This window comes from Gadus chalcogrammus, chromosome 20 (assembly GCF_026213295.1).
Source record: "Gadus chalcogrammus isolate NIFS_2021 chromosome 20, NIFS_Gcha_1.0, whole genome shotgun sequence".
In the NCBI taxonomy this organism is placed as follows: domain Eukaryota; kingdom Metazoa; phylum Chordata; class Actinopteri; order Gadiformes; family Gadidae; genus Gadus; species Gadus chalcogrammus.
This window is the reverse complement of record NC_079431.1, coordinates 20,674,752-20,698,703: the sequence shown is the minus strand read 5'-3', so window position 1 is coordinate 20,698,703 and position 23,952 is coordinate 20,674,752. Positions and strand designations below refer to the sequence as shown.

The following is a 23,952-nucleotide window of genomic DNA, read 5'->3' as shown; positions in this document are numbered from 1 at the left end:
TGGTCAGAGGACCAAGCTGAATGAATTGAGTGCATTCGTCAGAGCATTAATAAACCTTTATCCTTTGTCAGAGGAGATGGAAGGCTGCATGGACCTCTTCCGTCGGTCTCCCTCTCTGTCTCTGTCTCTGTCTCTCTGTCTCTCTCTCTCTCTCTCTCTCTCTCTCTCTCTCTCTCTCTCTCTCTCTCTCTCTCTCTCTCTCTCTCTCTCTCTCTGTCTGTGTCTCTGTTTCTGTTTCTGTGAGAAAGACTATCAGTGTCTTTCTCCCCTCTGTCGATCTCTGTCTTTCTCGTCATCTCTCTCTCCCTCTCTCTCCCTCCCTATGCCTCACTCTCTCTCCCTCTAGCTCTCTCTCTGTCTTCATCTCTATCTCTCTGTCTGTGACCAAATGTGACCACTACAGGTAGCAGGGCAGTCTTGCAAAACTTGTAGAAAACGATGTGCTGCTCTGATATTGCTCTGCGTTCAGCTGCGCGGGTCGTATTCAGGCGGATTGCAGTTGCAGTTTAGCACTGACTATGGGCTCACATATCAACACATTTGGCTGTGGCAAGAAAATGGCGTTTCATATTTTAGTCAGTATGGCCGTGCCCTACATGCTGTGAAACTAGATGCTGTGTTTGGCTGAATATGTGACATGTCCACAAATCGAGGCAGAAGGCAGCCATAAAGGAGATGTGGGAGAAGCCAGTGACAGGCTATCTGGCTGCATTTTATTTTGATATGAAATTCCCCCGGTCCTGCATGGCTGCTCCCATACGGCAGGACCTGTCATGTTAGTCATGATTAGTCTCTTCAAGGTAAAGGCGTTCTCCCCCCCCCTCTCTCTCTCTCTGTTTACCCTGCTCTTGGTCTTAACCCCCTATTGAGTGACAAGGAGATTCAGAATTAAACATTTAAGATGGCTGCCACTTGGATGACAGTTTGTGAAATTGTTTTCCTTCAGACCTGAAGAACTGTCACCATATTTATGTAGTGCAGCTTGGGGAATGTAAAGGATGAAACCAGCATCTATCTCTCACACACACACTGTCAAGTTATCTGGGTGATGTTTTCATTTGTGCTCCAACTTGAAATGGCACTGTTAGACAGAGTACGCAGGACAGCTCAAATCCTTCTCCTTCCTTTTATTGAACATGAATTGTTTTAAACATGAACATGAATCTGAGACCTGTTCAGTGTGCTCAGAAATCTGTGAAGCTCCTCCAGAGCAGGTCTGGCCCCTACAAAGTTTGTGCCAGGATCTGTCCACAATTTCCTAGGGTGTCACTCACAACATCAGTGTGTATGGCTCTTGAAGCCATGCAGCAGAATACAACCCCCCAGACTTTGAGTTTGACCCTTTTCCTTACTTCATCTTTTACCTCATAAGGTCTGAACAGGTCCATGGTTGTAAACTCAAATGGCAATGCTGGGCCTGTTCGCTCTGGTGGCAAGTCACTCATGATCTGCTGGCACTGTTTTGCCCTGTTTTTCCTGCATACCACACAACTGTCTACTACTTGTTTTGCAATTCTTCGACCTTTGATTACCCAGGCTTTTTTCCTCATCCTGAGCAAGGTTCCTGCTATCCCCTCATGGTTTGCCTTGTGGGCTTCCTGTGCCAGCAATGTAGACACCCATGCCTCGTATGGTAAGACGGGCACTGCAGTTTTGTCTTCATCAAACATCTGAATCCTGCCTCCACAAACCAAGAGCTCAGAGTCCACATCTCTGTATACTGCCAGTCTGCTTAGGGTAGTGTCAGGAAAAGCTACACCTTCCTGAGCTTCACCAAAGAGATCCCTGAGGGCATCTTCACGCTCTCTCACTGTAAGCACAGTTTGCTTGGCCTTTTCCTTTAGTGATGACACTTTATGCTTAGCTTCTTGAGTTCTTGACTGGCTTTTCATCTCTATCCACTTCTTGGCAGCTCGCCATATCCAGGCGATGATCCTGACCAGCTTGGACAAGGAGCTGTAATTCCTCACTTCCAGTAGGTTCTTTATTTTCCATCTCCTGGGTGGCCTTCCTGCCAGAAGAGCTGGATCAGCGGCCATACTTTTCTCTTCACTTTCATCCTTCAGGTCTTTTTGAGGGGCACTTGCTTGGCTTATTTTTGCTTGAGCCCTTGTCATTCCTGCTGAGAATGCCTTTCTCTGGAGTCTGTTGACACTCTCTCTAGCGTGCGCTGCAACCTCTCCTGCTGACTTTTTAGGCCACTCCTCCAATGTCAGCAATGTTATACTCTCCAGGGATCCACCACCAGTCTTCAACTGGGCCAGCCTTCTGGATTTCACCCACTCTGTTCGCAAAGAAAGTTTGGTACCCATAACTCTCTCTTTGAATGGCTCCTAGGACTGTTTGACTGTCCACCAGATGGAGCCATCGCTCTATTTCCAGGCCTCCATGCTTCTCAACATACTTCCTGAGCCTGGCTGCAAAGACTGCGCCGCAGATTTCAGCCTTCACGGCCTCCCCTTTCTGATCCAGTGGAGTCAGCTTGGCTTTCGACTCTACAAACCGGATATCGGCTCCTTCACTAGTGTTCCACCTCAGGTACATCACAGCTCCATATGATTTGTCACTCCCGTCTGAGAATGTGATTCCCCATGGTTTCCCTTTCCAGTGAGCTGGTGTCAGGCTTCTTTGAAACTGAACTTGTCCAAGCTGCGCATACTCCTCAAACAGCTGAATGGCTTCTTCTCTGAGGCTCTCTGACGGTGGTTTATCCCAGGTCTCACGGGTCAACTTCCCTCCTCCTGCCTCCTGGAATGCTCTCCTAACAAGGATAGCGCCCTTCTGTTTCAGAGGTGATACCAAACCGATGGGGTCGTAGAGTCCAGCTACTTGGCTTAACAGGTCCCTTCTTGTCAGCGGGTTAGGCGTTCCAGGTTTCACCTCCATTCTGAGAAGATCCTTGCCTACTCTCATCTTCTTTTTCCTTTTGGAAAAGTTGATCGAGGTCATCATGTAGAGCTTGTCATCCTCCACCTTGTATCCAATGCCCAGGGCTTTGTTATCTTCATCCCTCATTTGGTTTGGGAGGATGAAGGTTTTCTTCTTCTCCATCCCTTCCACTCTTGATGTCAGGACCTTTGCTGCAGCCTCTGGCCTCCCACTTTGGCCTGACCGGACCCACGGTTTCAGAAAGAAGCCTCCGGCTCTCAGAATTTCTTCAACCCCTTCAGTGATCTTGTCTAGTTCCTCCAGGCTGTTATGGGAAGTTAGAATGTCATCCACATAACTGTCCTTTTCCAGGACTCTGCGCTACCTGTGCAATGCAACCGGCTGGTCTGTCTCCAATGTTCACCCTTGTGATGGCATATTGACCCATCTCCTCGTCTGGACTGTCCCTCCAAAGGAATCGGTGGAGATGCATCTCTCGCTCTTCTAGCCACACTGAATTATACATCTTCCTGATGTCTCCAAGTGCAGCATGCACACCTCTTCTGAATCTCAGCAGCACAGCTCTGATCGGGTTTAGAACATCTGGCCCCTTTAGCAGAATATCATTCATGCTCACTCCCCTGCACTTCTGGCTGCTGTTCCACACAAGCCGGACTGGAGTCGTCACTGAGTGAGGGTTTGGCGCCACCAAATGGCTTACATACCACACTGGTCCTGTCCACTTGCTGATGACATCATTAGTGAGTTTTACGGCTGCGCCCTTCTCAACCATCTCGTGGACCTGGGCTGTGTATGCTGATTTCCACTCTGGCTCCCTCCTTAGTTGTCTTTCTGTTCTCAAGAATGTAGCTTCAACTGCACCTTTGTTGTTGGGGAGCGAGGCAGGATCTTCTGTCCATGGATACTTTGCATCCCAATGCGGAGATGTTGTGTGAGAGTCTTGGCTGGCTTCCCCTTGCAGGGGGTATTCGTTCCAACTCCTCCAGGATTTCTATGGCAATGGTTGATTTATTTCCATACCGGTTGTCCATGACTCTGAACATATCCTCTGCAGTGTTGTAGGTTGACAGCCGGATATCCTTCCCAATCTTGTCATCCACACTGTCCAGGAGTTGAATTTTCTTGACTTCGGCTGAGCCAGACGGCTCTCCCTGTCTTTGAAGGCTCTCCCAGTCTTTCTTCCATCTGTGGTATTCTCTTTTGCAGCCTGAAAAGATGGGCAGTGTGGTTGGTTTTATTCTGACAATTGGTTTTGCTGGCGGGGGATGTGCTCTCACTGCTTCAGGTCCTGAGGCTCCTGCAGCCAGCGCATCCTCCGACATCCTCTGTGCAGTGACAAACTCAGCCTTCCTCAGTTCAAGGTTGCCGTTTAAAGCTTTCAGGTCCTTGACCCTGCCATCTAGCTCCTCTCTTTCAGCCTTTGGGATCCACCGCTCCCAGGTTGACATAACTCTGGCAGCCTCATTGATCCTTTTCTCCAGTAGAGTCAGGTGCATCTCATATGCATCCAGGTGAGTACTCTCCACAGGTAACTTCTCCGCCCGACCGCAGGCCTTCTCTCCTTCAGTGATTGCAGTTGTGATAGCGTATTGGCCATATCTGGACCACAGGTTTGTTTGGACAATTCTTCTCACCTCTCCAAACCTTGCTTCTGCCTTGTTAGCGGTTCTCTCAACGTCTAGCTCCTCCTTCTCTTCGAGAACCGCGTCTTCCTCTTCTGGCTCTTGAGACTCGGCCAAAAGCCCTGTCTTGTAATCATCATTCGCCTCAAGAACGATTTTCCGGCAGTATGAGAGCTCGGCAAACTCCTCCCTCAGCTCTGCTTCCACCATGCTGTCTGCCCCTTTGCTGAGGAAGTTGGCCTGTCTGGTGAAGGTGCTTTTCGCAGCGGTTCTCTCCTTCTTTAGCTGCTTCACCGTTTTCCCCACGACATCTTCCGCCATCTTGACCTCACGGACCAGCACAGCTCTCTTCTCCTGCGTAAACAGCTTTTCCTGGACTTCCAAGGCCTTTTATCCTCTTCTCCAAGCTGCTCCGCTGGTTTTCAACTGTCAAGTTATCTGGGTGATGTTTTAATTTGTGCTTGCCCAACTTGAAATGGCACTGTTAGACAGAGTACGCAGGACAGCTCAAATCCTTCTCCTTCCTTTTATTGAACATGAATTGTTTTAAACATGAACAACAAGCATTCTGTATTGCGATTCGGATTAGGATTAGGATTAGGTTGAAAACCTATTGATAAAGACAAATTAAATCAAGTTAGTTCTCAAATAAATCAAAATGCCTAATCAAACATTTAAATCAAATCCAAATATCTGTTAGATATCAAACAAATCCAAGTAATTCGGTTAGATATCATAAACAAATATATAATTACAATATCACTATGATATCTAATATCACTGTGTTGTAAAATAACAATGGTCTTCCACACAAACATTTTCACCATGTGCGCCTCCACCAAACGTGCCCAAGACGTCACTAACGACGTCTGCGCCGTCCCATGCGCTGTCACATGGAAGACATGACAAACGGGAAAAAGTGCCAGAAACATACGCATTGTTCAAACTACACCTTAGTTCAAAATATAAATTACATACCAATGCGTGCTCTCGTGTCGTCCAATGCACAAACCCTTCTAAGCCCGGCCGGAAATCGCGGACCTTTATAGCCTCACCCGTGCTCACTCACCTCACGTGCCGTAATCAGGCAAGTGCCACCCGGTGTGTTTACAAATCGAACACGCCTCCACGCCACTAGAGGTCGTCCTCAACGATGCGATGCTATTTCTTTTAATCTAAATGTGATCTCTGTCTTTACACACACACACACACACACACCCTCTCTCTCACACTAGGGGTGGGAATCTCTTGGCACCTCACGATTCGATTCAGATTATTAGGTCAACGATTAGATTCTAAAACGATTATCAATGCATCTCGATGCAACAAAAGATTTTATGTACATTTCCATGCGTGATTTTCAAAAATGTATCTACACATCTTAGTTTGCTACTCTTGAGTTTGCTAATCACTTCCTACTTTTGTGATGATCATTAAAGACATCAACATTTCAAAAAGTTTACAAATGTATCTGGGGTCATGGAAAAAATATCCTTGCATTAATTGTCACATCATGATAATTTCACTCTTGGCAACATCAGCTGACTAGCAGATGAGACAGGGCTGTAGCGCATAGAAAGGTGGAGGTTTGCGTCTTATTTTGGGAAAGATGTTCTGTATCATCTGTGGGCGTGTCCTGCCAGTGACTCCGCTGTGTCTGATTGATCTCTCCTGTTTCCTCCCCAGAATGCCGAGGTGTCCGTCTTTGAGGTCAACATCCGCTTCATTGGAGGACTGCTGGCTGCCTACTACCTCTCTGGACAGGAGGTAGCCTCACGTGTGTGTGTGTGTGTGTGTGTGTGTGTGTGTGTGTGTGTGTGTGTGTGTGTGTGTGTGTGTGTGTGTGTGTGTGTGTGTGTGTGTGTGTGTGTGTGTGTGTGTGTGTGTGTGTGTGCTGATGCCAAGTCAGCGTATTTGCTCTGGAAGGACATGATTTTAGGTCTCTCAATATATCATTACGGCCGATAGTTTCTTAACTCTCCTGTCGGTTCTCTCCTCCCTCCTCCTGTTCTATCTCTCTCCCGCTCTCATATGTCGGCAATGCCGCCATCTAAATAGATTCCTCAGCATCCAGGGCTTTACGCCATATTTATTAGCTGGTAGACTTCAGTAGACCAAATACTAATTTTGTTATAGCTTATTGTTAATAATAATGAAATTAATGATAATAAATATCAAGATGGACAGATTATAGGCTACTGAAAACGGTAAAAAAGTTTAGTCCAGGACAACAACATAGAAACGGATGGATTCAACGCTCAAGTGAAGATGATTTTATGATCCTCCCTTTCCCCAAAATATATTTAGTAGTTAGAGATTTCAGTAATAATGGAGTCCTTTCACAGCTTTACCTATGCACCTCACGGTGCCCGTGAGATGTGAAACAAAAAAGATTAGACAGTTCTACTCTTTATGAAATGGGCACAACGTAGAGAAGAGAAACTGAAACTGGTATCGATCCTATTGACGCTACTACCTAGCTTCGAAAATGAGACGTAGTATCCGTAGTATTGACATTTTGGGATCAATCTGCCCACCCTTAGTTTATCCATATGTTCTCTTCGCACACAATCATTAGTAATAGCATATGCATTCAAAACGGTGGCGCTGTACAGCCCTATCTGCCTCACTCACTCAAACACACACGCCTCAAAGCCCTGACAGATGTTCAGATGATTCAGCTGCTGTCTACCTCCTGTTCTAACTATCTTCATTTAAACCATTTCGGGGAGGGGACCATGAACCGACCCAGTAGCGTTTTTTTGTTGACGGGACTGGCTATGTCTTATGTAACGACAAATAGATTTGAAATACAGTCTAAAAGGACAGAATGATGAGCTGGAGCTGATTCAGTGTGTTTTCAACCTGCCCTGCTGGAGAACAGCGCGCCCGCCTGGCAGTGCGGTGTTGGGGTAGACTCTCTGTTGAGGATCATTGGAGATGATGGATTTGTACTGAGCCAGATGGAGGATTATACCACCTAAACATGCTCAGAGATCTGCCGTCACATCTAGTGGTGTTATTACCTTCCTTTCCCTGCTCAAGTGCCCCCCTACGCTCTCTGCTACCGAGCGGTCTCTGACGCCCATTACAGGAACCCAACCCTGGTTTTACTGAGCCCACTAGACTGGGGTCGCTGGTTTCATCTCTCCTCACTGCATAAGGAGGGTTCCTGTTGGACTGTTAACACGGTTTCATGCAATGACAGTTTATAATGAAGGGGAGAGACATCCTGTGTCTCTCCCCCTCTCTGTCTCTCTCCCTCTCTCTCTCTCTCTCTCTCCCTATGTCTGTCTGTCTCCCTCTGTGTCTCTCTCCCTCTCTCTTTGTGTCTCTCTCCTCCCTATGTATGTCTCTCTCCTTCTCTGTGGGTCTCTCTCCCTCTATTTGTGTCTCCCTCTCTTTCGCTCTCTGCCTCTCTTTCTTCCTGTGTATCTCCCCCTCTCCGTCTCTCCCCCTCTCCCTCTTTCTGTGTGTGTCTCTCCCTCTGTCTCTTTCCTTCCTGTTTCTCTCCCCCTCTCTGTCTCTCTCCCTCTGTGTCTCTCTCCCTCTCTGTGTGTCTCTCTCCCTCTCTGTGTGTCTCTCCCTCTCTCTATGTCTCACTCCTGTGTGTTTCTCCCTCTATCTGTGTCTCCTTCTTCCTGTGTCTCTCTCCCTCTCTCTGTGTCTATTTCTTCCTTTATCAACCCCCCTCTCTCCCTCTTCTTTCTTTCCCTCATCTACAATCATGGAGTAAACGCTCAGACGATGCTTCCACAGAGTTCACTATTCCTGTTCATGTTTATTTTTCTTATTTATCGGCTGCATTATGTAAAAACACTATTATAAAGCCACTTACAAAGACCAAACCTACCTTATGTAACCGTGTTTCTGTACTTCACAGCAAACTAACAGTTCCCGGTGCAAAGTTGAGCGGTGCAACAGTAGTGTGACCAGTTGATGGGAGGTTCTGAAAGTCCTACTGATGAGTCAGGTTTACATCTTGTCTCAATAACATCATCTGAATGACAGACGGAGGGTCCCCAGGCAGTCTGGCTATGACCACACAGACATCAGGCTGTCTCCTGTCTTTGTTTTCTTCATTCATCTCTGTCGGCCTCTGGATATATTAACTGTATGTATATATGTCAGTATGTGCTTGACAGTGTGCTTCCTTGCAATTTGTACTTTGAACTCTAATTCTGCATTTTCCATACCGACATTGATAGTACTATGTAGGTGTACTAGGAAGTAATGGTGGCAATATCGCTCCTGGCACCTGCTTCTGGTAGCGAGCTCTGATACCATTTGGGATGCTAGACACAACCTGTATTTACAAATGTTCTCTCTCTGTCCCTCTTCATCTTCCTCTCGCTCTCCAGGTGTTCAAGCTGAAGGCCGTGCAGCTTGCAGAGAAGCTGCTGCCAGCCTTCAACACTCCTACTGGAATCCCATGGGCCATGGTAAACCTCAAGAGGTGATTAGCAAGCGTCTACATTACCCATGATGCACCTCATACAGAGACACACCCACTCTCTTAATGAATTAATTAAAATTCAGAGCTTTATTGGCATGGAAAATGAACAAGAACATTGTTAAAATTTAAGGTATAAGTTACTATAAAGTTTTAAAATAAGTTTACTCAAAATGACCAGGGATGTGTGAATGAAAATATAAAATACCATGCATAGGGAAAAAAAGGGAAAACATAATATTTTATGTTATAAAAATGTAATGTGTTCTGTCCCTAATCATTAGGCCTTATGATCCTCTTTAAGTTCCCGGTGCTTGTTCTAAGTGCGTGTGTACATGTGTGTTTTACTCTGGGACTTTCTCTCAGTACTGCTGTTCACCAGGGCTGTCTGTGCTCTGTATTTATTTATCCATTGAATAAATAAATAATAAAACCAAATGACTTCATTAAACCACAGGCCGACTCCTTCCACTCGGGTGGGAGGGTGGGTATCATTAGTTCTCTAGTAATTCCATTCATTTTGATGCATCCAACTGGCGGTAAGCAAACGAGACAATGGGCAGAAGTAGAGGCAGTATCTGCATAATGGTCCAACTGTTCCACTGTTTGCCATGGGGTCGACAATCCCCAAGATCTCATGCAACAACTATCACGCTTTGTGGGGCAGGTCTCCATTCAGGGTTGTTGTTTCTCACTAACACAGCACAGTGGAAACCTCTGCTGCTATTAAGGCTGTGGTCAAGTTGTCAGTGAATATCGACACAAAAACGAACCATCAGCCGATGAACTAGGGCCTGACTTGGCCTTTGTTTTACTTCTTGCTGTGAAAATGCACTGGACTTTAAAAGTCAGTGACCCAATGTATTCTGTCAAGGTCTGCATGGGTATTGTGTGTGGATTATTAGTTATACGTATATATAGCAATACAAGTCAGGAGTCCATACAACTTGAGTTTACATTGGATTCTTTGGTCACAACTCCTGTGTCTCAGAATATGCAATGTTTCTATAACTCTCACCCTGTCCCTCCCTCCCTCCCTCCCTCCCTCCCTCCCCCCTTCGCTCAGTGGTGTGGGTCGTAACTGGGGCTGGGCGTCTGCAGGCAGCAGTATCCTGGCCGAGTTCGGAACGCTGCACATGGAGTTCGTCCACCTCACCTACCTGACCGGGAACCCCGTCTACTACCAGAAGGTAGGAGAACCCTGTCGACTAATAGCAGGTAGGATGACCCTGTCTACTAACAGTCGGTAGGAAGACCCTATCTACTACCAGAAGGTAGGAAGACCTAAACACACGATGAAGGTCTGAGTGTTGTTACCGTCTACTACCATTGACTGATTGCCGATACGTTTTTTTTTGCCGATGCAAAAACGTATTGTTGCATCGGCTACATGGTGTGCAAGTTCCGCTCCTTTTGTTGTTGTCAAGAAAGGCAATTCTATATGGTGTATTCAAATGTATTTGATAATTTCAGGCACAGATAATTTCACTTACTATCAGCCCTGCTCCTTGCATCCACCGCAAGGGCCTGACAAGGGCCTGCGCCTCCAAACAACTTTATCCTTGCGTCGAGGCAACGCAGAAGCAAGGGCTGTGATTGGTCCGCTCACTAAAACCCAACGCAGAACCAAAACAGGTTCACGCGTCTGCGTGGTCCTTGCGTTGTGTCGAGATGGAACCATAATCAGCCCTTAACACATGTTGAAGGTCTGAGTGTTGTTTCCGTCTACTACCAGAATGTAGGAAGGCCTAACACATGATGAAAGTCTTGAGTGTTGTTCCCGTCTACTACCAGAATGTTGGAAGACCTGAACACATGGTGAAGGTCTGAGGTTGAACAGAGCTCTGAACACACTCCTGCTTCCTCATAGGTGATGCACATCAGGAAGCTGCTGGCCAAGATGGACCGTCCTAATGGACTGTACCCCAACTACCTGAACCCACGCACCGGGCGCTGGGGACAGCGTGAGTACCCCCTGGGTCTCTCTCTCTTTTTCTCTTCTCTTTTTTTTATCGGTCTATTATATATCTATGTCTCTTCTATCACTCTGTATTTATACTGTTAATATCTATGTATGTCTCTTATATACCTCTTTATGTCTATTGTATCTCTCTGTATGTCTCCTATCCATCTGTATGTCTCTGCTATACCTCTCTGCCTATTGTGACTCTCTGCATGTCTCTTATCTATCTGTATATCTCTTTTATAGCCACTCTGTCTATTGTATCACTCTACATGTCTCTTATCTATCTGTATGTCTATTCTATACCTCTGTCTATTCTTTCTATATGCATGTCTCTTATCTATCGGTATTGTTGTTTATTGTTGTTTAAAAGGATCCCCATTAGCTGTCACCGAAGTGGGACGAGCTAGTCTTCATGGGGTCCACACATAAAGACACAAAACATAACAAGACACAAATCATAATTCAGCTAACAATGATAATATAAAGGGAGTAAATCATTATCAACATCCTCAACAACAAATTATTCAGATATAGTTATTACATTCATGGGTATTACAATCATTGCATTCATACAGTAGGTATGACAATTCCCTACTCGCAAATTTAAATAGTGCATTCTCAAACGATATTTGAAAGAGAATTTGTTATTAAATTGACGTATATTCAGTGGGCAATTATTCCAATGATTGATGGCCCGTTAAATAACTTCTCTTTAAAGCATTTGATTTTGGATTTGGTAATATCATCTGGCCATCATCGGCTGACCTAGTAAAATGAGACTGAACCTGACTACATCTAACAATTTGGTTACATAAGAAAACGGGTTGAGACGAGAAGACAGTGTTCCTGAAAAATGTTGTATTGAAAACCAGCCTGTTCTCTACCGTTAACCATGAGAGTTGATGGTGCATACTGATAGTGTTTGTTCGTATGGGACAATGTAATACTAACCTGGCAGCCCTGGCCTGAGCAGTTTGTAATTTCTTTAGTTGACCTTTAGATGCAGAGGAACAGATGCAGAGGATGGATGTCTCTTCTATACCTCTCTATGTCTATTGTAACTCTCTGTATGTCTCTTATCTATCTGTATGTCCCTTCTATACCTCTCTTATGTCTATTGTAACTCTCTGCATGTCTCTTATCTATCTGTATGTCTCTTCTATACCTCTCTATGTCTATTGTGTCTCTCTGCATTTCTATTCTGTCTGCCTGCTCGTCTGTCTGTCCGTTAGTTAAAAAAGTGTTGAAAGATGAGCTGGTTTTGTTTGGCCGACAAGCTGGTTGGCTGGTTGGCCAGCTGGCTGGGCAGACAAGTGAGCAGACAAGTGAGCAGGTAGAGGCCTTTAGATACCTGGGCACAGATATCGACACCCACCTGTCCTTCTCCCAGCACACAGACTCTGTGTAGAAAAAGGCACAGCAACGCCTGTTCCTGCTGAGGAAACTCAGGAGCTTTGATGTCACAAAGGACATCTTAACAGCTGTCTATAGATCACTCATATATTCTGTACTCACGTTCAACATCACATCCTGGTTCACCCTCACCTCTGTCAAAAACAAATCAAAGCTTTCCCGGATCATCAATCAAGGAAGCAAAAAAACTGGCAAAACTCAAAATCAATTACCAGTACTCCACAGCCAGGCAGTTAAAAGAAAAGCCAACCTTATTACACAGGATCCCAGCCACCCCCTGCACAAGTCCTTCCAACTTCTGCCACCAGGCTGCCTATATAGAGTACCCCTATCTAAGAAAAACATACACAAAAACTCATTAATACCCATTGCAATAAACAGCTTAAATAAACAATGAACAATGGACAAATTAACCCTGACGCACGGTCACTTTACACTTCAAACATAGCCACAGCTTTTGTCTTTGGTCTTGGTTATTTTTACAGTTTTTAATATTTATACTTGTTTTAAGATCGATACACAATATGTGTGCTCTCAGAAATCAATGTTGTACGAGTGCCTATCAGTACATTGTCCTGTTTGTATGTCGAGCCAAGTCAAAGATGATTTTCTGTTACGACAGACAATTACGTTTTCTGAATCTGAATCTTGCCGGCTGGCTGGCTGGCTGGCTGGCTGGCTGGCTGGCTGGCTGGCTGGCTGGCTGGCTGGCTGGCTGGCTGGCTGGCTGGCTGGCCGGCTGGCTGGTTGGCCGGCTGGCTGGCTGGTTGGCCGGCTGGCTGGCTGGCTGGTTGGCCGGCTGGTTGGCCGGCTAGCTGGCCGGCTGGCTGGCTGGTTGGCCGGCTGGCTGGCTGGTTGGCCGGCTGGTTGGCCGGCTAGCTGGTCGGCCGGCTAGCTGGCTGGTTGGCTGGCTAGCTAGTTGTCTTAGCATGCAGACAGTGGGTGGACTGCAGGGTGAAGGAGAGCGAGAGCATGGCAGAGTGATGGATGCATGCAGACTACATTAACAGATGGATCGTTAGGTGTGGAGTCATCCCGACAGCTGGTGATGGATCTTGTATCTCTGCCTGTTTGTTCTTCACTTTGTCATGTACCATTCTCTTTGTGCGTGTGCCTGGGTGCATGTGTGTGTGTCTGTGTCTGTGTGTGTGTGTGTGTGTGTGTGTGTGCGTGTGCGTGCGTGCGTCCAGATATTTTGGTATGTTTTAATGAAGACCACAGTAATTATGGGATGTTCTCTGCACTACCTTGTCCTCTAGGCCCCTGTGTTAATCAGTAAGAGATAACTGCTGCCTAATTAACACTTACAGATGCTGAGAGAGGGACATAGGTGGAGAGAGGGTGAAGGAAAAAGGAGCAGAGAGAATACATGAGAAAGAGAGATGGTGTGTGTGTGTGTGTGAGTGATTTGTCTGCGTCACTCTGACTCAGTGGAAAGTAACATTAGCATAATGAAGATTAACCAACCCTGGTCTGGTTCACTGTGACCTGCCTTTACATGGTCTCAGTACCTCCATCTCGCTCTTTGTATCTCTAGATGGCTTTTTTTTTTTCTTCTTTATGCCTCATACATGGCCCTGTTAGATTGTTAAACATTCAAAAGAGACTATCTGCATTTAAACAGTTATTTGAGCCTCCCAGCTAGGATGGCTCATGTTAGTATTGGATCATTGGGCACACTGGAATTGGATTTAATGGTTCATAATTCAATGAATAATAATATATTATTTATATTGAATAAATTACATTTTCCTCAAGGCATAACCTCTTGATCAATAAACCCTATTAATGGAATCTCACTTTAGCAACGTGATCCATAGAAACATACAAACACCTCATTAGCAGCAGTATAAACAGTGGTAATATATATTTTTAATTCTAATCAACAAATAGCTATGTAGACCATGATGAGGGTAATTGCTTGTTAAAGCACATTCTCTGAATTGAATACTAAGTCAACTTTTTTTCTTGAAACATTTAGACATATTTTGCAGAATCATTTTTCATCAGCTTATAATAAATGAGCTTGCTGCGACTGAGGGGTCCACTCTAATACATGTTAGATGGATCATTTTGATCTTCAATGTGCACGCCTGGCCTCTTCTGTGCTTGTTAATTTTACTGTGACATCTTTATTTGACTTCCCTGTCTCTCTCTCCATCTCTCTCTCCAGATCACACATCGGTGGGGGGTCTTGGAGACAGTTTCTATGAGTACCTGTTGAAGGCCTGGCTCATGTCCGACAAGACAGACACTGAGGCCCGCAAGACCTACGACGACGCAATCGAGGTACATGTCCAACATAACGCCGACTTTACCCTATAGCAAGGCATCAATACTGCCAGGGGTTGTGTTATTCCCTATGTTGATCAATGGGTAAAACCAGGCCCTAACCCATTGTTTGACCCACAATCTAACACATATTGTAGACTAGGCTCTGGTGGGATTAGGTTGTACTGGGGTATGTAGAAATACAGACGAATGATTCAATGCCGTCAAAAATACAAGCTCTCCCGCCCGGAATGTCCCAACATTAAAACTGAAAGGGACATTTATTTTTAGCATACTGCTGCTGGGGCGGTGGATTAAAATAATCACACATAAATCTGAAAGATATTGATACTCAAACAGATATTCATGAATCCCAGCGAGGTGATGCAGGGAACTAAAGACGTGGTCCTGTAGGAGTCCTGTGTCTAGCAGACGGTGTATACCTGCCCTGGAGAATCCTCTCAATAGAGCCATCGTTTGGTCATTAGTTCTACACAATGGGCGCATTACAAAGTACCCTGCCTCAAACAATAGCCTAACTAAAATGCCATTTACTCAGACGCATATCACATTTCAAAATATCCCCAATGGATTAATGTTGCTGTGTAGAATTGTATCCTGCATGGCCAGTGGCGCTCTGGTGTAGGTGTAACACTGTATACAGTGGTAAGAATAAGTTTATGCACCAATGCTAAAGTTGACTAAAAATAGGAATAATAAATCACCTTTTGGAAATCGATCTTTATGCCTTGATTAAACAAATGAAGAAAAATCCAACCTTTTAGGCCACCAATTTTCTTTGTGAATGAATAATGTATTGTAAATAAATAAATGTTCTTCAATCAAATACAGGGTGCATAAGTATAGGAACCCCTATGTTTAATTCCCATAGAGGCAGGCAGATTTTTATTTTTAAAGGCCATTTATTTCATGGATCCAGGATAATATGCATCCTGATAAAGTCACCCAGGCCTTTGGAATTAAAATAGCCCCACATCATCACATAGCCTTCACCATACCTAGAGATCGGCATGGTTCTTTTCAGTTAGCCTAATGATTTCTCAATGCAAATCCAACCTAATAGGCTAACTGAAATAAAACCATGCCAATCTCTAGGTATGGTGAAGGCTATGTGATGATGTGGGGCTATTTTTTTTTTTATGTACGCACATAATTTTTTTTAAATAAAAGCACTGTTCTTTTTAAAAAAGGGATGTGTACATATATGTAAAGATATGTGTACACATATCTGTGTGTACACATATGTATATGTGTACACCAGGGATGGAAATTAACACCCGCCACACGCCACGTCAGGTCAGGGCCCCGTTTCCCGATATCGATGGATCTTCGCTCGTAAGATGGTTCGAAAGATGGATCTTTCGAACCATCGATAATTTCTTTGGAGCGTTTCCCGAAACTCCTCTTAACGTGAACGCGCATTCGCTGCACTCAAGACGATACTAGGATTGTACCTGTCCACTGACATGGTGCTGAAACGGGCTATGACGCAGGGGGAGACGCAGGAATGTCGGAGGAAAATGGGGTTAAAAAGGGTTAAAATATCTCCCCATCAAGGCCAACCGCAGAGTAGCCTACGAAAATAATAGATTGCAATAATATGAATGCTAAAGATATTAAAACACAATTGATTAAGCCTAGGCCGACATATATATCAGTCCTAATCCTGAGCGCACGATCGGGAGGTGGAAGTTGCGCTTTAGATGCCTTCACAAGTCCAGCGGAGGACTCCAGTTTTCGCCGGCCAAGTCATGCGCTGTGATGTGTGACAGCTATGTTGCACAAAATTGCAGCTAAGGCTGGGGTAGCTGGGGTAGACGATGACGACGAGGAAGATCGGTGTGAGGACGGCCTCCCTCATAACTACGCGGTTGGTTTTCATGCACGTCAAAGAGTGATTGAGACTTTTTTTTAACCCCCTCCACCCTCCCACATGTCACTAAACATTCCCGTCAACTTGACCAATCCCCAACATATCTCAGCCTTTTGCCTGCTCCTTTGCATATTTGTTAATATTTTTATAATTAATATTTTTATTTTTATTTTATTTGTATTTTTTTTACATTATTTTAGACTCCGTTTTATGAGTAGCCTATGTCAGTCTGCACAAATCCCCCCCACTTTCTCTCACACATTTTAAGTGCCCTGCCTGCTCAAACATTTCCGACTGTCTCTCTCAAACTAAGAACATAATGGCCCACATTAGGCTCAGACGCACGTGATACACCATTACCAATGTGTTATAATAAAACGCATCCAATACTAGGAATGTCCGCTGGTTACGCCACTGAGGCTATAGTAGGCTAACGAGGCTCTTAGCGTCCTACGAGTACAATGGAGCACTCGTTAGCTACTCGTGACTCGTGAGCGTTTTTAAGACGTTCGTTACCAAAGATGCTTTCGGGAAACGGTGTGAAAACTGTACGATGCTCGTACGACCCACTCTGCGATCCACTTAGGCTAAAGATGCTTTCGGGAAACGGGGCCCAGATCAAATTTGCATATTTAATACATTCGTCATAAGGCGCTGCACAGTTCCACAACCATTACTGTCAACATCCGGTCCCCTTCTTCTACGCCTCTTTTGCTGAACTGCGACTGTCAACATCCTGGATAATATACCGGTAACGGGGCTCTCAAGTCTCACGCATTCGGCGTGAGACACACACAATTCAACCCATGCACACGCTCACACGCCACACTTTCTTTCTCGCGCAGAGAAATTACCAGGATAGCGCCCCCCAATTTGGGCCGCTATTTAACAGTGTTACAGGTAGGAATCAAATGGGTTTCCCGTACGTAGGGTAACCAGACGTCCTATTTTGCCCGGATATGCCCTCTTTTTGAGACACTTTAAAGAAATGTTTTTGTCCGGGATTTTATTAAAGCCTCATACATGTTCACATTGAATTTGCGTTGCGTTTCTCTGGGTCGTTCACAAACTAGTTAGGCTACGCCCTCCCCTACTCAGTTATGTTCGCTTTGCATTGGAGGAAGTGAGTAGGGGGAGTGATTAAGTAGACTCTTCAGATTGGACGGTTTGACTTACTCAGTTACTGTCGTGTTTTGTATTTATTTTTTTACCATTATTGTTTTATAGGAACAAACATTAACAAATTTGTCCTTCAGGGGATTGATAAAGTTGTATCTATTGAACAGAAAGAAACACTTGGTCATACTTTACACACTTTACCACAGCATTGGACTGAATGCCACATAAATATATAATTATGTTTTTGCACGTTTGCAACGTTCAAAAAGTTCAGGGTATAAAGTTCAAGTATATGCCTCTACCTGTATTGCTTAAGCCAATAGCCTTTTGAGGCAATGTTTTTTCTGAATATTAGTGTTAAGGGCCAATAATGCTTACTATCATGCGTTAGTTACCATGTCTGTTGATACATTTGTATGCAGTCACATGTAAATATAAAAATAAAAAAAATCCCATTGACTTATGATGGTGTAGCCATGCATGTTGTTTTATTGTTAATATGTCAATTTGTTTTTTATTGAAGATATTTTGTATAGATGAATTATCCCCAAACTTGTCATCGTAACACCTTTGAAATAAACATGACTTAACATGGCAGATACCTGTATATTGTTTATCATATGCAGTAAGAGTGTAACGTTTTCAACTCAGTTTCTTGGTAGCACCTACTTACAGTAAAAATCACTTCTGATGGGAAAAAAAACATTTTTTTTCCATCAGAAAAACATTTTGCTTATCTATTGTTACTATTATATTGTTTAAAATGTACGCATATATTTTAAAAATATATAGCGTATAAAAAAAGTGGCTGGTCGATTTTTAAATCTACCTGTCACAGTGGCCAAAGTGGGCAAAAAAGTTATACATATATATGTACATACATATTGACCCCACATGCCCCACCCCTCCAGGCCATCGAGCGCCACCTGATCCGTAAGTCCAACGGCGGGCTGACCTTCATCGGCGAGTGGAAGAACGGCCACCTGGAGAGGAAGATGGGTCACCTGACCTGCTTCGCCGGGGGCATGTTCGCCCTGGGCGCAGACGGCTCTCCCGACGACAAGGCCGGCCACTACCTGCAGCTGGGGGCCGAGATCGCACACACCTGCCACGAGTCCTACGACCGCACAGGTAACGGGTACACGTACACATGTAAACACATGTATACACACGTTCACACACACACACACACACACACACACACACACACACACACATATACACACACACACACGTACACATACTAACACACATACTAAAACACATACCAACACTCACACACTAACCTAGCCATTAGCTGTGTCCAAGAGGAGAGCACTCTGTCCACTCTGACCCCGGTGTTATCCTATATGGGCCACCAGGTCTGTCCATCTGGCCGTAGTGCCAGTCTTCATTGGCAAAAACCAACATTATTGGCTGAGAATAAAACTGAACGAACAAGAAATCTGAAAAACTGTCAAGGCCATGGAAAATCAATGAATTGAAAGGCAAAAGGCTTTCAATTCAAACACAAACAAACACACAGCCACAGGCACACACAACCCACATATTTACTTTACACAGGCCTATAGACACATTGAACTGAACACACAAGACTCCTTCCACTTTCTCCTGCTTTCCGCATCCTATCCCAAACACTAAATCGCCCTTCTTCTGTCTCCTCAATCTCTCCTTATTCTCCTTCCTCCCCTTGTTCTCTCTCTTCTACTCCTTATTCTCTCTCTCTCTTTCTCTTTCGCTCTCGCTCTCGCTCTCGCTATCGCTCTCTTGCTCTCTTGCTCTCTTTCTCCAGTGCTGAAGCTGGGACCAGAGGCCTTTAAATTCGACAGTGGCCTGGAGGCGGTTGCCGTGCGACAGAACGAGAAGTACTACATCCTGCGTCCGGAGGTCATCGAGACCTACTGGTACATGTGGCGCTTCACCCACGACCCCAAGTACCGCCAGTGGGGCTGGGAGGCTGCGCAGGTGAGGTCACTAAATAATGCGTCCCAGGCTAAGCGCCCTGTTTAGCAAATGTTGACTGAACAACTAGGCCAGACCGGAGAGAGACATAATACATAAACAAACAATGACCTAGACACTATGGACTAAAGCTATGAGCGCGAAAGAGCCAAAACAGAGCAAGTAGAGACCTAGAGAGGAGAGAGTAGAGACCTAGAGAGGAGAGCGGAGAGACCTAGAGAGGAGAGAGTAGAGACCTAGAGAGGAGAGAGTAGAGACCTAGAGAGGAGAGAGTAGAGACCTAGAGAGGAGAGCGGAGAGACCTAGAGAGGAGAGAGTAGAGACCTAGAGAGGAAAGAGGAGAGACCTAGAGAGGAGAGAGTAGAGACCGAGAGAGGAGAGAGTAGAGACCTAGAGAGGAGAGAGTAGAGACCTAGAGAGGAAAGAGGAGAGACCTAGAGAGGAGAGAGTAGAGACCTAGAGAGGAGAGAGTAGGGACCTAGAGAGGAGAGAGTAGAGACCGAGAGAGGAGAGAGTAGGGACCTAGGGAGGAGAAAGAGAGGGGGGGCTGTTGTTTAATAAGCAGGAAGCGATGATGAAGCCGTAAACGTAATCACGTTGTGCTTTGTGACTGATCACACAGAGCTGATCTCTTTTCTTCCAAAAGCCTTCTAGAAGTTAAATCACATCCTCTCCATGAATTCATAACACGTTAGTAAATACACTAGGACCAGCTGGGCTCTCATCACCTCGGGCTGAGCGTAACCATAACAACAGGGGGAAAGCCTTCTCCCTCCCGCTCCAACCACCACTCCCCTCCCCCCTCTTGGATTCCTCCCATCTGCTCAATGAGGAACCCCTCTTCTGAGACCGCCGTCTGGGCTTCACGGAGCTATTTACAAAGCGTACCTCCCCTCAACTCCCCCCGCCCCCAGTCCACAGCCTCCTGGCTCTGGACCCCCTGGTAGCCATCCATGTCAGGGGGACGTCACCGGGGCTCTGTGGGGCACAGCCAGCCTGTCATAGACTAGAGCCTGGATGATGAAGATGATGATGATTATGCCTTCGTCCTCATGGACCCTTGACTCTCTTCGTTATTTGGCCTTCCCCTGAATATTTAAATGACTATACTACTCCTCTATGTTGGTGAGCTATAAATGAGCTGAACACGTGAGGCATTCTGAAGGTCTTCACTGAAACTAAACCCTGGGAGGTCTGTTCCGGTAGTCCTTCTGACCTGGCCATCATCGACCATGTCTGTTTCATCATATGTATCTCTGTTGTAAAGACGTCTGGTGCTGCTGGGCTCTTTTGAACATTGTAGCCCCCTACTCTATATAAGTGGTGTGTCATGTAGTGATGGTGTTGTTGAGGCTGTTAGTGTAATCTCTGTTCTGCCCAGTGTTGTGTGTGTGTGTGTGTGTCTCCTCAGGACCTCGTCTCATATATAACAAGCAATGACATTAATTAAAGCATGCTGCTGTAAGCCCATTAAAGCCTCCCCTGCCTTTATCTCTCTCTCTCTCTCTCTCTTCTCTTCTCTTCTCTTCTCTTCTCTTCTCTTCTCTCTCTCTTTCCTCTCTCTTCCCCTCCCCCCTCTGGCTCCTGGTTGTATTCATGTCCTCCGTCTATCCCTCTCCTGCTCCCTCTCTCCTGCTTCTGGCTTCCTATTCATCACATGAGATAGAAGGCCATTTGAGTTCAAATAAACAATTAATGAACTAATAAATATGTGTATGAAAAAGTAAATGAGGCAACCCTGTGTGTGTGTTTCCAGGCTATAGATAATGATGCAGGGGGTCTCACTCTAACTCTTGTCTGTCCCTGTTTGTGTCCAGGCTATACATAAGTACTGCCGTGTGTCTCACCCTAACTCTGTCTGTCTGTCCCTGTGTGTCCAGGCTATCGATAAGTACTGCAGGGTGAGTGGGGGTTTCTCGGGGGTGAAGGACGTCTACTCCTCCAACCCGACCTACGACGACGTGCAGCAGAGCTTCTTCCTGGCCGAGACCCTGAAGTAAGTGTCTGGTGCTCTACGGGTGGATTTGATTGGCTGTGAGTAAGGGAAGTTAGGGTCTGGTGCTCTGGGTGGATTTGATTGGCTGTGGGTAAACAAAGCAAGTGTCTGGTGCTCTTCGGGTGGATTTGATTGGCTGTGTGCGGGGCGGTGAGTTCAATGACTTGTTGATGCAAGGTGGAGGCAGGCGTTAATATTTAACAGCCGAATGCTTCCAGCTTGAATTCAGTATAACAATATTTGTGCTATTATTAATAAATCATAAATTATCTGGACCATTGAAACTTAAACTTTGTCTTGCAAAACATAACTATCATGTATTTTCTCGACTGTTTGCATCAACATAGCTAGCATGATATTAATTAATCGTAAATGTCTATATATTATCTCGTTCCACCTGTAACCTGCTGTTTGGATATCATCGGTGGCAGGTAGAGGGCGCTAGAGCTCCGTCAGCTGGCCCACATATAGCCCTTCCCTCTGGTGCCCCTGCTGGGGAAGCCACTCAACAACAGTAGTTAGAACACTTAGGTCAGTTATAGGTCAGTGTTAGGAACTGTGAATGAAGCTTGCTTGCACTCTCTCATGCACTCTCTCTCCTCCTCTCTCCCTCCCTCCCTCTCTTCCTTTCCTCCTCTCCCCTCCCTCCCTCTCCTCCTCTCCCCCTCCCCCTCCTCTCCCTCTCCTCCCCTCCCCCTCCCTCCTACTCTCCCTCTCCCCCTTCCTCCTCCCTCTCCTCCTTCTCGTCCTCCTCTCCCTCTCCTCCCTCCCTCTCCTCCCCTCCTCACCCCCTTCCTCCTCCCTCCCTCCCTCTCCTCCTCTCCTCCTTCTCCCCCCCCCTCCCTCCCCCTCCCTCCTCTCCCCCTGCCTCCCTCCCTCCTCTCCCCCCGGCTCCAGGTACCTGTACCTGCTCTTCTCCAGTGATGACCTGCTGCCTCTGGACAGCTGGGTGTTCAACACAGAGGCCCACCCTCTGCCCGTGCTCCACCTGGGGAACATCACCCTGCCCGGCAGCCAACCCGCCCAGCGCTAGAGCGCCCCCCACCACCTCCACAGGGGGGACGTTAGTGCTCATGAGGAGAGGAGCGCTCGGTGGCATCTCCCAGACTGCAGAGAGGGGAGGAGTTAAGAGAGAGGAAACCCAGAGCATCAAGGACTCCCACTCTGGTTCAATGTCTCTCTATCTCTGTCCCTTTCTATCTTTCTCTATCACACACCCACCTTCTTTTGTGTTTTTGTCTCTCTCTCTTCCTCTCTCTTCCTACTGAGGACACCATGAGGACAGTGAGGTGCGATACTCAGCCCTGTGATTGGCTGATGATGTTGTTTTTTTGTTTTAGTTTTTTACCTGTCGGACCGAGCTCCAATCAGGAGGCTCAAACAAGCTTATGTTGTTTGATTGTTTTTGTTTTTCTACTATCATGAAGTTGACCAAACTGTCCTCTGAGCGGACCGTGGCGCGTTTAGTGCTTCTTGTACAGACAGACGGATGGACGGCCCCGGGGACCTTCGGGGGCCGTCCTCCAAACCTTTTCTTTGGTGTTTATCAGCTCTTCTTCACCTGCGGCGGGGGCCGGATCACGGCCTTCCTTTCCCCCCCCTCCCCCCCCCCCCCCCCCTCCCCCCCTCCGGTCACATGACCTCTGACCTGGGGTTGTATATGGACCTTTTGGGTACCGCCAGCGGGGAGACGCTAGCGCCGCTCGGGTTGGTTGAGAGATGGAACAGTACGAACAGTGATGATGATGACGCCCCTCGGACAACTCCTGATCACCTGTCAGCCCCTCCTCCTCTTCACCCTCCAGTCCCCCCAGCTCTGTGTCTCTCGCCTTCTCTCTCTGCGTAACTGTTTCCATTCATTTCTGTTTCTTTGCTATTGACTCACATCATTCCCTGCCTCATCATCCTCTGCCTTCATGAGCTTGTGTGCGTGTGTGCATGTGTGTGCATCCGTGCGTGCGTGTGTGCATGTGTATGCTTGCGTGTGTGCGTCCATGCGTGCGTGTGTGTGTGCGTGCCCGTGGCTGGGACAAGTCTTAATGAGAGCACGTGATTTACTTTAAAGCCTTACTTGATGTGTTGATTTGGACGCCTTGAGCTAAAGCTCTGATCCCCCTCACCTTAGCATCGTAGGGTGGTTCCTCCTCATGTTCCAGTGATCACACAGAACCTCCCCTGACGGCCTCTAGCTCTCTGAGCAGCTCCCACTGAGGTTCTAGAGGGTTCTGAATGAGTTCTTTATGATATGTTTGGTCTTTGGTTCTATACTATGGAGTCTAAATCTATCCAGGGTCTATAGTGTCTGGGAGGTCCTGTGGTTTTTCCTCAAGGGTTTTTGTGGGGACTTTGTAGGTGCTCTCCCTGGTC

General features: G+C 46.1%; 1 protein-coding gene across 2 annotated transcripts in view; it reads left to right on the top strand.

Annotated features, from left to right (window-relative positions):
• man1a2 (mannosidase, alpha, class 1A, member 2) overlaps positions 1-23,175 on the top strand; it is a 95,528-nt gene extending 72,353 nt beyond the window's left edge. For both annotated transcript variants that reach the window (XM_056579404.1, XM_056579403.1), the window contains exons 6-14: positions 6,198-6,278; positions 8,873-8,967; positions 10,031-10,154; positions 10,835-10,928; positions 14,517-14,632; positions 18,539-18,758; positions 19,420-19,592; positions 21,470-21,585; positions 22,483-23,175. In XM_056579404.1, coding sequence (XP_056435379.1) covers positions 6,198-6,278; positions 8,873-8,967; positions 10,031-10,154; positions 10,835-10,928; positions 14,517-14,632; positions 18,539-18,758; positions 19,420-19,592; positions 21,470-21,585; positions 22,483-22,618 — 1,155 coding nt within the window. In that variant the 3' untranslated portion in view covers positions 22,619-23,175. The remainder of the gene's footprint in view (positions 1-6,197; positions 6,279-8,872; positions 8,968-10,030; positions 10,155-10,834; positions 10,929-14,516; positions 14,633-18,538; positions 18,759-19,419; positions 19,593-21,469; positions 21,586-22,482) is intronic.
• Positions 23,176-23,952: the final 777 nt, after the last annotated feature.